Below are 12,726 nucleotides of genomic sequence, written 5' to 3'. Positions count from 1 at the left end.
TGCTTTTGAGCATGGACAAAACTTCTGGTCTCTACCTGTGCTGTTTCCATGACTACCTTTTATGACGGCTCCTTTACCCTGCAGGCAAGTAATCAAGTTTATTAGAGAGCACAGTTTTAAGTCACCAGGATCCAACAACTTTTGTAAAATGTTAAAATGAATTGGAAATCTTGTTCAGCTTTTAGCATTCTTTTGTAAAACTTAAAATGTGGCAGTAGACATCCTTCTGTATTTTCTCTACATATGTCTTTATTAGGTAGTCGAACAAGAGGATCTCAGGCTGATAGTCACAACACTAGTAGCAGCTACCATGACAGCTGGGAATCGCGGAGCAGTTATCCGGACAGAGATCGCTATGAAAGCCGGGAACATGCAAGGGATTCTTCCTTTGAAAGAAGACATGGAGAAAGGGACAAGCGTGACAACAGGGAGAGGGGTTTGTACTGTTTGATATTCTCCCAGTACCTTTTGGTGAGATGCTGCTGGTACATATAAAACTAAAATCTCAGTCATTCATAATAAACATGGGCAGGTTTAGCTCCCACCTCAGTGATGTCTCCAAGCGCAACTTTTTTACTTAGGAAGAATGGTTGCCATTCACTCTTACAAAGAAAAGCAACGTGTTGTACTTGGGGCCTACGTTGCTATTGGAACAAAACCTGCCTTCTAAATGTAGGAAGCGGTCTTAAATTGAGTCAGACCACTGGTCCATCTAGCTCAGTATTCTCTACAAGGACTGGCTTCAGTGTTTCAGGCAGGAGTCTTTCCCAGCCCTACCTGGAGATGCAGAGCAGGTTCTCTACCCCTGAGCTATGGCCACATCCTCAAAGGATAGGAATCCCGCAGTGATTTCATCCCCCAGGAGTTCTTACCATATTTGAGTCCTCCCTCCACACATACCCACTGGTCATAATTATGGGGGCAGGAGATTGCTAAATACTAGGGATGTGCATGGAACCACGGAGCTGCGGTCCGGCACTGGTGTGCGGGGCTCTTTAAGGGTGGGGGAGGGTGTACTCCCCCCCGCCCCGCTGCGTTTCCCCCGCCGGCGCGTTCATTTGGTAAAGCTTTTGGGGCGGCAGGATGCCTCCCTGCCGCCCCTTTCCCCAGTCGTCAGCAAAAGGCTTCAAAAAGCCTTTTGCGCGTGCGCACATCACGTCTCTGCGATGCACACATGCACGTGACACGGAGACGTGACGTGCGACGTGCGCACACGGAAAGACTTTTTGAAGCCTTTTGCCGATGACTGGGGGAAGGGGCAGCAGGGAGGTATCCTGCCGCCCCCAAAGCTTTACCAAACGAACGCGCCGGCAGGGGAAACGCAGCGGGCGGGGGGTAAGTACACCCTCCCCCGCCCTTAAAGAGCCCCGCACACCAGTGCCGGACTGCCCTCATGTCCAGACCGGTTCGGAGGCCTTCAGAATGGCCTCCGGACTGGTCCGGGCTCATCCCTACTAAATACAGCTGTCTTAAGTGAATTGTAGTGTGTATGTTGATCTTGAACACAATCTTTGTGCTCCTTGAGTTTGAATTGTGGCAACATTTTTTTAAAATAGAAAAAGCGTTGTAGCTCTTGCTTGGCTTGCTGCAGCAGCAAGCTCCTTGGTATGAAGAATGATTTTGATATGAAACGATAACTTGCTCTGATGGCATCTGCTTTCCCAGGGAATCTCTGCTAGTAGAGCACAGCCACTGTCAACAGGTGGTAGGTGGATTTTGCTCCCCACTACAATTGCCCCCAAGCACAGTACTTTATTATTTAGTTAACATATTTTTATACCGCCCAAAACGCAAGTTCTCTGGGCGGTTTACAAAACAATAAAAACAACCAATAAAAAGATTAACACATTTCAACAATTAAAATTTAAAGAGTTAACTATTAAAACACAATTAAAACAATATTTAATTAAAAGCCTGGGTGAACAAATGCGCCTTGACTGCCCTTTAAAAAGTTGTAAGAGATGGAGAGGCTCTTATTTCAGCAGGAAGTGTGTTCCAAAGCTTCGGGGCAGCAATGAAGAAGGCCCGTCTCTGAGTTAGCCACAGACGAACAGGTGGCAACTGTAGACCACTCCAGATGATCTCAATGGGCAGTGTAGTTCATAGCAAAGAAGACGCTCTCTTAAATACACAGGGCCAAAGCTGTTTAGGGCTTTATAGGTTATAACCAAAACCTTGAACTTTGCCCGGAAATTTATCGGCAGCCAGTGTAGATCATTTAAGGTAGGAGTGATACGGTCTCTCCGAGATGACCCAGAGACCAACCTGGCTGCCGCATTCTGGACTAACTGCAGTTTCTGAACTACATACAAAGGCAGCCCCACATAGAGCGCATTGCAGTAGTCAAGTCTGGAGGTGATCAGCAGATGTACTGCTGTTCTGAGGTCATTTATCTCAAGAAATGGATGCAGCTGGTGTATCAGGCGAAGCTGATAAAAGGGACCTCTGCCTCAACCTGGGGCACTTGTGTCTAGAAGCACGCCCAGACTGTGTAGCTGTTCCTTCTGGGGAAGTGTGACCCCATCCAGAACAGACAGATCAAAATCATCTCCCGAGTTTCAACCCCGCACAATAAGTGCCTCGTTTTATCTGGATTCAGTCTCAGTCTGTTACCTCTCATCCAGCCCATCACCACCTCCAGGCAGGCATTTCGGGAGGTTATGCCTTCTTCCGACGATGTTGATATGGATAAATAGATTTGGGTGTCATCAGCATACTAATAGCATCCTGCACCAAATCTCCTGATGATCTCTCCCAGCGGTTTCGTGTAGATGTTAAACAGCGTCTGAGACAATATGGAGCCCTGAGGGGGACACCATACCAAAGTTCAGTTTTTGAAGAACAACAGTCCCCGAGAGACACCATCTGGAATTTGCCTGAGACGTAAGAGTGGAACCACTGCAAAGCAGTGCCTCCCACTCCCAACCCCCTCAGACGCTCCAGAAGGATACTATGGTCAATAGTATCGAAAGCCGCTGAGAAGTCCAAAAGGACCAACAGAGTCACACTTCCTCTGTCAATTCCACATTGGGGATCATCCATCAGGCCGACCAAGCCAGTCCCCATCCCATAGCCCACCCGAAAGCCGGTCTGAAACGGGTCTAGATAATCAGTTTCATCCAAGACTGCCTGGAGTTGGGAGGCTGCCACCCTCTTAGTTACCTTGCCCAGCCACGGAAGGTTGGAGACAGGCCTATAGTTGCTCAACTCTGAGGAATCCAGGGCAGGCTTCTTCAGAAGTGGTCTAATAATTGCCTCCTTAAGGCAAGGTGGCATCCTGCCCTCCCTCAGAGAAGCGTTTACGATCTCTACCAGGCCTTCTATAACAACTTCCCTGCCAGATAGTATTAGCCACTTCGGGCAAGGGTCATGAGAACAGGTAGTAGGCCGCATTGCTCCAAGCAGCTTGTCCACATCCTCATGAGTCACAAACTGAAACTTATCCAGCCTAACCACATAGAAGGAGTCACTGGACACCTCCGATTCAGACACTGCAGTAATTGTGGAGTCTAAATTCAAGTTGGCCCGAATACAAGAGATTTTATCCACACACAAAAATCATTAAACACGTCACAGCGGGTAATAGATGGTTCCAATTTCTGATTCAAGGGAAGCGGGGCACTCACTAGCCCTCTCACAACCCTGGACAATTCCGCTGGATGTGAACTTGTGTACGCAATACGGGCTGAAAAGAATCGCTTCTTTGCTGCCTGTATTGCCAGAGCATAGATCTTCAAATGTGCTCTATGTTGTAATCTGTTGGTTTCGAGTCGAGTCTTCCTCCACTTGCGCTCCAGTCGTTTACCTCACTGCTTCAGACCCCGTAGTTCTTCCATATACCAAGGGGCCAATTTTGAAGCGGGTCGGAGAGGACGCTTAGGTGGGATCAGATGCTTGCTGTTCCAGTTCTCCACCAGGGTATCAACAGGATCACCAGCAGAGCAAACACTAAATCTCCCTCCAAGGCTTCTTGGAACCCTATTGGATCCAATAATCAACTCGGGTGGACCATTCTAATTGGTCCCTCATCCCTGTGAAGGTGGGGTGTGACTGTGAGTCCAACCTTAACCAGATAGTAGTCTGTCCATGACAATGGGGAAATCACAGGAGTCCCCACCCACAGAACACCACCTTGATCAGAGTGAAAGACCAGATCAAGCGTGTGACTTGCAATGTGTGTCAGTCCTGAGACCCTTTGGGATAGGCCCATAGTTGTCATGGCCGCTAGGAACTCCTGAGCCGCCCCAGACAAATTGGTCCCGAAGTGGACATTGAAATCCCCCATCACCACAAGCCTGGGAGTCTCCAACGCCAAACCCGAGACCAAGTCTGTCAGCTCAGTTAAGGACTCCATTGGGCACTGGGGCGATCGGTACACCAAGAGAAGTCCCAGTCTATCCCTGGTCCCCAAACTTAGGTACATATATTCAGTATGGTCAGACGCTTTGACAGTTATCGTGGTTAGGGAGAGGTTATTCTTATAGACCACAGACACTCCACCTCCCCACCCATGTCCCCGCACCTGCTCCTCAACAGAGTACCCTGGGGGGAGAAGCTGGGACCAGATTGGGCCACCAGCCTCCCCCAAACAAGTCTCTGTAATACATACCAGTTCAGCCCCTTCATCCAGAATCAGATCATGGATGGTTTCCGACTTATTCTGGACTGACCTGGCATTACAGAGGAGCAAGGTGAGAGGCTGTGGGAGGTTGGCACTGCTCCCCAAGGTCGAAGAGCAGGCAGGGCAGCCGGAAGGGGAAACAGCAAATAGATTTGACTTCCCTCCCCCTTCACTGATTTGACAACTTTGGACCTGGATAGTGATGCCTCGACAGCCATAAAAAATGGGTTCTGCGCCTGCGCAGGACAACTTCGGGTAGAATTGATTAGCTCCTCGCAATGCCTTTTAACTGCCTCAGCACGAGCCGTGCAGTACCTATACTGGCAGTTAGGCGTCTGTTGCTCAGTTTCTTTCTGACCGTTTTTACGTTAGTACCTCGGAAACTTTGTTGCTCCTCGGAAGATATTTGTTATTAAACTCAGTGCATTGACCTAAAGACAATCCAACCATTCTTTGCTAACCACATGAACGGACATAGTTTGCTTTAAGGGATACTTTCATTCACGGACTAACACGGAGCGGCAAGAGACGAGCAGGAAACTCAATCTTTCTAGCTCTGTCCCAATCAGATTTTTCCAGCTCTGTCCCATGTTATCGGGAGCCTGTGGCACTGATCTGTGGCACTGATCAGTATTCATACTTAACCTAATAAATTGGTAACGGCGATCCCTGACGGCCACTGATTCCTTTACTCATGAGTGCACCTCTGAGGGAAAAGACCACCTTTAAATGGTGTGTTTGCTGCAGGGCTAAGCTTCTGTCAACTGACGGCCATCAGCTTTGTCTTCTCTGCCTGGGGGAAGAGCACTCCATGACTACTTGCCCTATATGTAAAACATTTTCGAAACAGACCCTGAAGAACAGAGCGGCACGACTGAAAGTTTCTCTAATGGAGGACGCACTTCGTCCGTCTACCTCCTCCTCCCTTCCGAGAGCTGCTGTTACACAGTCTAACCCCTCAGGCATGGCTCATTGTGCTCTGGGGACCTCCCTGAAATCTACCATGCCGAGCTTATTCAAGGAACCCTCGGCACCAAAGGGTGGAAGCCCGAAGCGCCCTTGCTATTCACCGCCAGCTAATGTGGTAAAGAAGAAGCATAAGGCAGCTCCGATTTCGCAGCATACCACCCCGTCGCCATCGGGGCTCCAAACTGAGTCGCGGAAGGGCAGAGCGAAGTCTTTGTCACCTGCCCCAACTCTGCGTCAGTCACCTGCAACCCTGACCTCAATTCTGGCTGAAGAGAATCCAACTCGGCATCGGGTGGATGCCGGCAAGAAGAAAGGCAAGACCTCCACGAAATCGAAAGGGAGAAGCGCTCCTTTGACGTCGATAGCCTTTATGGATAGAGATACCTCCTCGATGTTGGCACTGCCGCTTCTTCTGCATCGAGGATCGCTTCAAGCCATACTGCAGGATCATCCCCAATAGATCGGAACTCCATGTTTCCTACATGGACTGGGCTGGACTCCCTGGATGATGGAATGCAGATTGAGATTGCACCGGCAGAGAGGGAGATGGAGATTGACCCTGACCTCCTGCAGCTCCTTCAGTCTGATAACACATCTCCTTTGACCTCTACTTTCCAGGGATTTATATCCCAGGGACTGGACGTAGATTATGATGTGGTTAGTCTTCCTCCTCCTCGGACACCATCAATCACTCCATCGAAGAGGACACCGATAGGTTTATGCCCATTGGGAGGCTGGGGAGATGCTTGCATTACGTTATCTCCTGCAGAGTATACGTTATTTAAGGAGTGGCAGACTGAAAAGCTAAAGAGACCCCTACTCTCTGAACGCTCTATGGCTGTCATGACACAGACTACTCCAGGTGTACTACCTTGCAATTTGGCTTTCTATTCAGACTAACACACCTTTGAAGGATGTACCCAAGGGCATTAGCGCTGCAGTACAGACTTTAGAACGTGTGAACAAGCCTCCTGTACATGATTCGGCAGTGCAAGCTGTCATCCCTCTGTCCTGCCCTATCAGATCAGTGTCAATTCAGACCTCATTACCTCCACTGCCTACGCCAGCCACTATAATGTCGCGTGTTAGTCATAAGGGACCCTTGCCTTCAGAGACGACTGACTTACCTGATGATGCTCCATCCTCCTCTGACGAGGAGGAATACCCTTCGGATTCCTCGGATGATAACCCGAAGGATGATTCAGATGACACAAAGGACTATGTAGATGATCGGCTTCCAAAGGATCCCAGTCCAGATGATGTGCCTCTTTCAATGGATTCGCCTATGGAGGAAATGAGATCTTACAATCAGCAAGTAGCTGAAATGGCTGAGGTACTGGGTCTCGATCTGTCACAGAAAACAACGGATTTGGACAACCCTGTTTACAATTTTTTGTAGAAGTCATCTGGCTCGCATCCAGTTTACCTACCAGTGCTCCCAGTGATCACCAAGGCAGCGAAACCTGCGTGGGAGATCTTATAGACTTCAACAACTACCTCCTATACAGAATAAGGGAGCAGGATAATGAATATCTGCTAACTCATCCAGTTCCTAATTCACTGGTGATCGATGCACCTCTTCGGCAAAATCAGGAAGGAGGCATACCACACCAGCAGACAAGGAAGGCAGGAAACTGGATGTGCTTGCTAGAAAGGCTTATTCTATGGCTTGCCTGTCTGTTAAGATCTCAAATTACATAGCTTGTCTTGCAAAGTATACCTACTCTTTATGGGAAGGTCTTCATGCGCAGAGATCCTCTTTGACATCAGAGGAGTTTCACATGTGTTTTGAAAATGTTTTTGTAAAGACCACGACAGTAATTGGCGAATGCCAAGCACTTGGCAGAGTCAGAATCGTGCACTCTGACAACTGCTGTGATGTTGCGACGTCACGCATGGCTCCGGTCGACCACTTTGATGCAGGTTGTGCGTGACCGCATTGAGTCATTACCATTTGATGGGAAAGGCCTGATTGCAGAACAGACGGATGAAGCTTTGGAACATTTGAAGAAGTCTTAAGTATACAGCGAAGACGTTCGCAGCACAGCGTTTTACAAATAATAGGTTTCAGCCATATCAACGGAGCCATATCAGGAGGAATGAGCACAAAGAGTATAAGAAACCCTTTAATCGATACAATCGCAGAAATCACACACACAAAAACAAGCCAGAACAGCAGGGCCGCAATAAGGCTGCTCAGCAACCAAAACAACATCTTTGATTGTTCGCAGAGCCCACAATTGCTGGAATCTCGACTAACGGAACAACCAAGCTTACCCAACAGAGCCACAAGGTCCAACATCACTTTGTTGCTAACCAGATGCACCATCAAACTGGCAAGCCATGCCCAAGCATGGCAACATATAACATCAGACCAATGGGTCCTACGTATAATCAGGACTGGTTATGCTATTGAGTTCAAGACGCTTCCTCGGTTCAATGGTATACAGTACACCCCAGAGACAGAAACGCTGGAGGTCAAGGTTCTGCTGGACAAGGAAGCAGTTTCTCCAGTACCGTGGGCTCATGCTCTAACAGGCTTTTATTCAAGATACTTCTAGATACCAAAAAGGATGGGGCCATTCGCCCGATCATGGATCTCAGATGGCTGAACCTATTTGTCGACGTGAAGAAATTTTGGATGATAACGTTGCAACAAATCCTGCCTCTTCTTCACCAGGAGCAATGGATTGCGACGTTGGATTTGAAGGATGCCTACTCCCACGTTGGCATTCAGGAATCCCACAGGAGATATTTACGTTTCACACTGGGCAGTCAGATCTTTCAGTACAATGTCCTGCCCTTTGGCCTGGTGATGGCCCCGTGTGTATTCACAAAATGCATGGCGGTCATCATAGCCTACCTGCGGACGCAAGGAATCTTGATATTTCCGTATCTAGACTGGCGGCTTCTTACTGGGAAGACCAAGGTTCTATTGGGCAGCCGGATTCAAACAGTGACTACTCTATTGAACAACCTGGGCATTCGGATAAACTGGGAGAAGTCTCACCTTACTCCTGCAAGGCAACTGAGATATATAGGAGCGGAGCTGGACATGGACTGCCAGAGGGCATTCCTTCCACAAGACAGATTCTCATGAATAAAAAACATGGTTTTACTCTTTCATGCCGCTCCAACACAACATGCCAGATCGATCCAGGTTCTAATGGGGCTGATGGCCTCTTGTACCACTACTGTTCGTTACGCAAAGCTTCGCATGAGGAAGCTAAAATTGTGGTACCTGGATGTATTCCGGCCCAATGTGGATCCCCAGGGCATGCCCCTTCTAATCCCACGCGGAATTCTGGACTCTTTGTTGTGGTGGACGAAAGATACGAACATGCAGGGAGGGATGCCGTTTCAGACCCTGGTACCCGCTTGCACGTTGACCACAGATGCATCCATGCTCGGATGGGGGGCTCATTTGGGAGTCCACAGGGTGCAAGGCTGGTGGACTCAACGGGAAAGGGGCCATCACATCAATTTCCTGGAACTTCTGGCTGCCTTCAGGGCACTACAACCTTTTCAAGACATCATTCAGGAGGGAGTACTGCAACTCCAGATGGACAATACTACTGCAGTCGCCTACGTGAATAACCAAGGAGGGACAGTGTCGAAACCATTATGCCATCTGGGACTCCAGATGTGGAACTGGTGTATTGCGAGGTGCATACACCTAATAGCGATACACATAAAGGGACAGGACAATGTCCTGGCAGATATGCTAAGCAGATCTCCCGTCCTTCACCAACACGAATGGGAGGTTAACCCCCACTTGCTGAATGAAATATTCCTCGCCTGGGGTACCCCAACAGTCGACCTGTTTGCAACATCGGCAAACGGGAAATGCAGCCAATACTGTTCATGAATGGGTGAAGGCCACCTATCCAAGGGAGATGCCTTCCAGTACCGGTGGACGCGAAGTATGTTTTATTTGTACCCTCCATATCCCCTACTTAACAGAGTCATTGCCAAGCTTCTACAGGACAACACCAGGGCGATTGTTATTGCTCCTTGGTGGCACAGACAGACGTGGTTCCCACAACTTCTACGGCTGTCGAACCATACATACAGGAGGTTACCTCAGTGGAGGGACCAGATTTCTCAACAAAAGGGGCAAATATTCCATCCCAACCTGACTATTCTCAATCTGACAGCATGGAAACTGGGTTACTGAAGAGAATATTGAAAAACACCAAGAGAAAGTAAACTAGGAGGAATTATCTCTCCAAGTAGAGAAGATTCTTGTTATATGCCATTGAACATCAATTCCAACCAAGGGTGGCCACCGTGAGGGAAATTTTACTATACCTGACCTCCTTGAAATCCAGTGGGTTGTCCAATGAGTCCATAAGAGTACATTTGGCAGCCATCTCCACTCAGCACGAAGGCTGGGAACTTAAGACCATGTTCACTTATCCTAAATGCAAGGAATTTTTGAAGGGGTTGAATAATCTATATGCCCCCGTACAAAAGCCGTTTGACAAGTGGAGCCTCTCCCTGGTTCTCTCGGCTTTAATAGAGGGCTCTTTTGAGCCAATGGCCACCACATCTTTGAAATCAGTGACATTAAATGCTTTATTCTTGGTGGTGATTACGTCTGTAAGACGTGTGAGCGAGTTACGTGCTCTTCAGATGGATGAGCCTTATACTCAGTTCTTTCCTAATAGAGTGGTTATGCGTTTGGACCCTGAGTTCCGTCCAAAGATAGTTACTGATTTTCATCTGAATGCGGACATTGTTTTACCTACCTTTTTCAGCAACCCATCCACTCCACTGGAGACTTCTTTACACAAGCTGGACGTACGCAGGGCCATCCTTTTCTACCTGCAAAGAATGAAAGAGATAAGAAGGACTAACTATCTTTTCATTGCCTTAAATGGAAAGAACAGGGGCCGTCAGCCATCCCGCCAAAAGCTGTCTTTTTGGCTAGTGGAACTCATTAAGATGGCCTATGATGTTCAGGGAGTCACTCCGCCATCCTCTATTAGAGCCCATTCTACAAGGGTGCATGCTGCCTCGGCAGCTCACCTTTCAGGAATAAAGTTCAAGGATATATGTATGGCGGCCACCTGGGCCTCAGACCAAACCTTTGTGAGGCATTATGCTCTAGACCGTCGCTCTATAGAGGCGGCGCAGTTTGGCAGGGCCGTGCTAAAAAGGGTGCTCCAATAGCATGCAATGCCCTCCTCCATTTGGGCAGCTCGTGATTCACCTATTTTTTATGGCTGTTGAGGCATCACTATCCAGATAAACAGGTTGCTTACCTGTAACAGGTGATCTGGTAGTGATGCCTCAACATTCATAAAGCCCTCCCAGCCGGCCCCGCTACAGAGTGCAAGCAATTGGAGCATTACATTCCTACATAATACAAACGACTGGGAAGCTACGATTACATGGACATTTTATACATTTTATAAACGGTTATTCAGAAACTGAGCAACAGACACCTAACTGCCAGTATAAGTACTGCATGGCTCATGCTGAGGCAGTTAAAAGGCGTCGCGAGGAGCTAATCAATACTACCCGAAGTTGTCCTGTGCAGGCGCAGAACCCATTTTTTAATGAATGTCGAGGCATCACTACCAGATCACCTGTTACAGGTAAGCAACCTGTTTTTCCAGTCTTGTACTGGATTCTGACTACTGATTTACATCATCAGTAGGGCCCCTCTTCACTTGAACAAAATTTAATCTCTCGCCACATCTCTTTTTGGGGGGTGCTATGAGCTTCTGTTGGAGGACCATAATTCCAGGATACAACTTACTAATAATAAGAGATGAAAGTTTGGGGCGGTATACACATTTAATAAAGAGATAAATAATAAATATTGATTCAGGCTTTTGGCTAGTGAGCTGTCCTGGCTCAATTTTTAGCTACGTTTTGTTCTGTTTTTATGTTTTTGAGTCTTTTGTTTCATTTTGCTGTTAACTGCCCTGGGGTCTTAGGATGAAAGCGCAGTATATAAACAAATAAAATTAAAAAAAAATTCAGCATTTAGGATCTCATGCAGGCTGCTTATATCAACAGTGGTATAGACATCTGTGACTTTTTTGTACTGAACTTTGTGAAATTCCTCCAAATATGGAGTCTTTGGATAATCTGGAAAACGGGGATTTCTGTCACTGAGATAATGAATTCTTCTGTGAATTCTTGGGTCCCTGTCATCACTAATAGTTCTTTATATTTGTCAAGGCCATTTTCTACTTCACCCTGCATGCTTGCATGCACATACACTCTCTCTCTCTCTCTCTCTCTCTCTCTCTCTCTCTCTCTCACTCACAGGTTTGAGTTGCCATAGGTGGTTTTGGGAAGCTCAGTGTTGTAGCTTGAAATAAAAGGCAGTGCAAATAAATATCACCGAATGTATTGGATGCTGAAAAGTGCCCATTTATACATGAAAATGAACCCTGTCATTACAGATCAGAGACCGAGCTCACCAATACGACACCAGGGAAGAAACGATGACCTTGAACGTGATGAAAGACTAGAAGAACGAAGGGTAGATCGAGGGGAAGATAGAAGAGATGAGAGACCCAGGGAGCGGGAAAGAGAGCGGGAAAGAGAGAGAGAAGCTGAACGTGATCGTGCCCGTGAACGAGAACGAGAACGTGAGAGAGAGAGGGATAAGGAGAGAGAGCGTGAACGTGACAGGGAACATGAGAGGGAGCGTGAACGGGAGAGAGAACGAGAACGTGAACGCGAGAGGGAACGGGAGCGTGAACGCGAGAGGGGGCGGGAAAGAGAGAAGGAAAGAGAACGTCAGAGAGATTGGGATGACAAAGACCGAGGAAGAGAAGAGCGCAGGGACAAGAGAGAAGACGTTCGGGAAGAAAGAAGCACCAGAGATAGCCGGGAAGAGAGGAAGTCAAAGTAAGTTTGTGTTTAATAAATAAATTAGAGTAACATGGAAGCTGCAGTTTTATGTGAAGCCTTTCTCTTCTTTTTTTTTCTCTTCCCTTCTTCTTGAAGGTTCGAGGTTTGTTTAGATTTTCTAACCCATATTTGGCCACCTCCTTCTGAATATGGAATTCTCTGCTGCTGGATGAGGACAGCTCTAGTGAGTTATCCTTCCTACGTCCTCCAGAGGTCATGACTATGTAAATTAGGTCAAAAGTCTTTAAGAGCCTGGAAAG

At 47.6% G+C, this 12,726-nt stretch overlaps 1 protein-coding gene across 8 annotated transcripts in view; it reads left to right on the top strand.

The window, feature by feature from the left end:
- ZC3H13 (zinc finger CCCH-type containing 13) overlaps positions 1–12,726 on the top strand; it is an 87,921-nt gene that overhangs the window by 61,196 nt on the left and 13,999 nt on the right. For all 8 annotated transcript variants that reach the window (XM_053284967.1, XM_053284966.1, XM_053284965.1 and 5 more), the window contains 2 exons: positions 257–436; positions 12,013–12,463. In XM_053284967.1, the coding sequence (XP_053140942.1) occupies positions 257–436; positions 12,013–12,463 (631 nt within the window). The remainder of the gene's footprint in view (positions 1–256; positions 437–12,012; positions 12,464–12,726) is intronic.

The sequence above is a fragment of the Hemicordylus capensis genome, chromosome 1 (genome assembly GCF_027244095.1).
Source record: "Hemicordylus capensis ecotype Gifberg chromosome 1, rHemCap1.1.pri, whole genome shotgun sequence".
Taxonomy (NCBI): domain Eukaryota; kingdom Metazoa; phylum Chordata; class Lepidosauria; order Squamata; family Cordylidae; genus Hemicordylus; species Hemicordylus capensis.
The sequence above is the reverse complement of the archived record's forward strand: the minus strand, read 5'-3'. Positions and strand labels throughout refer to the sequence as shown.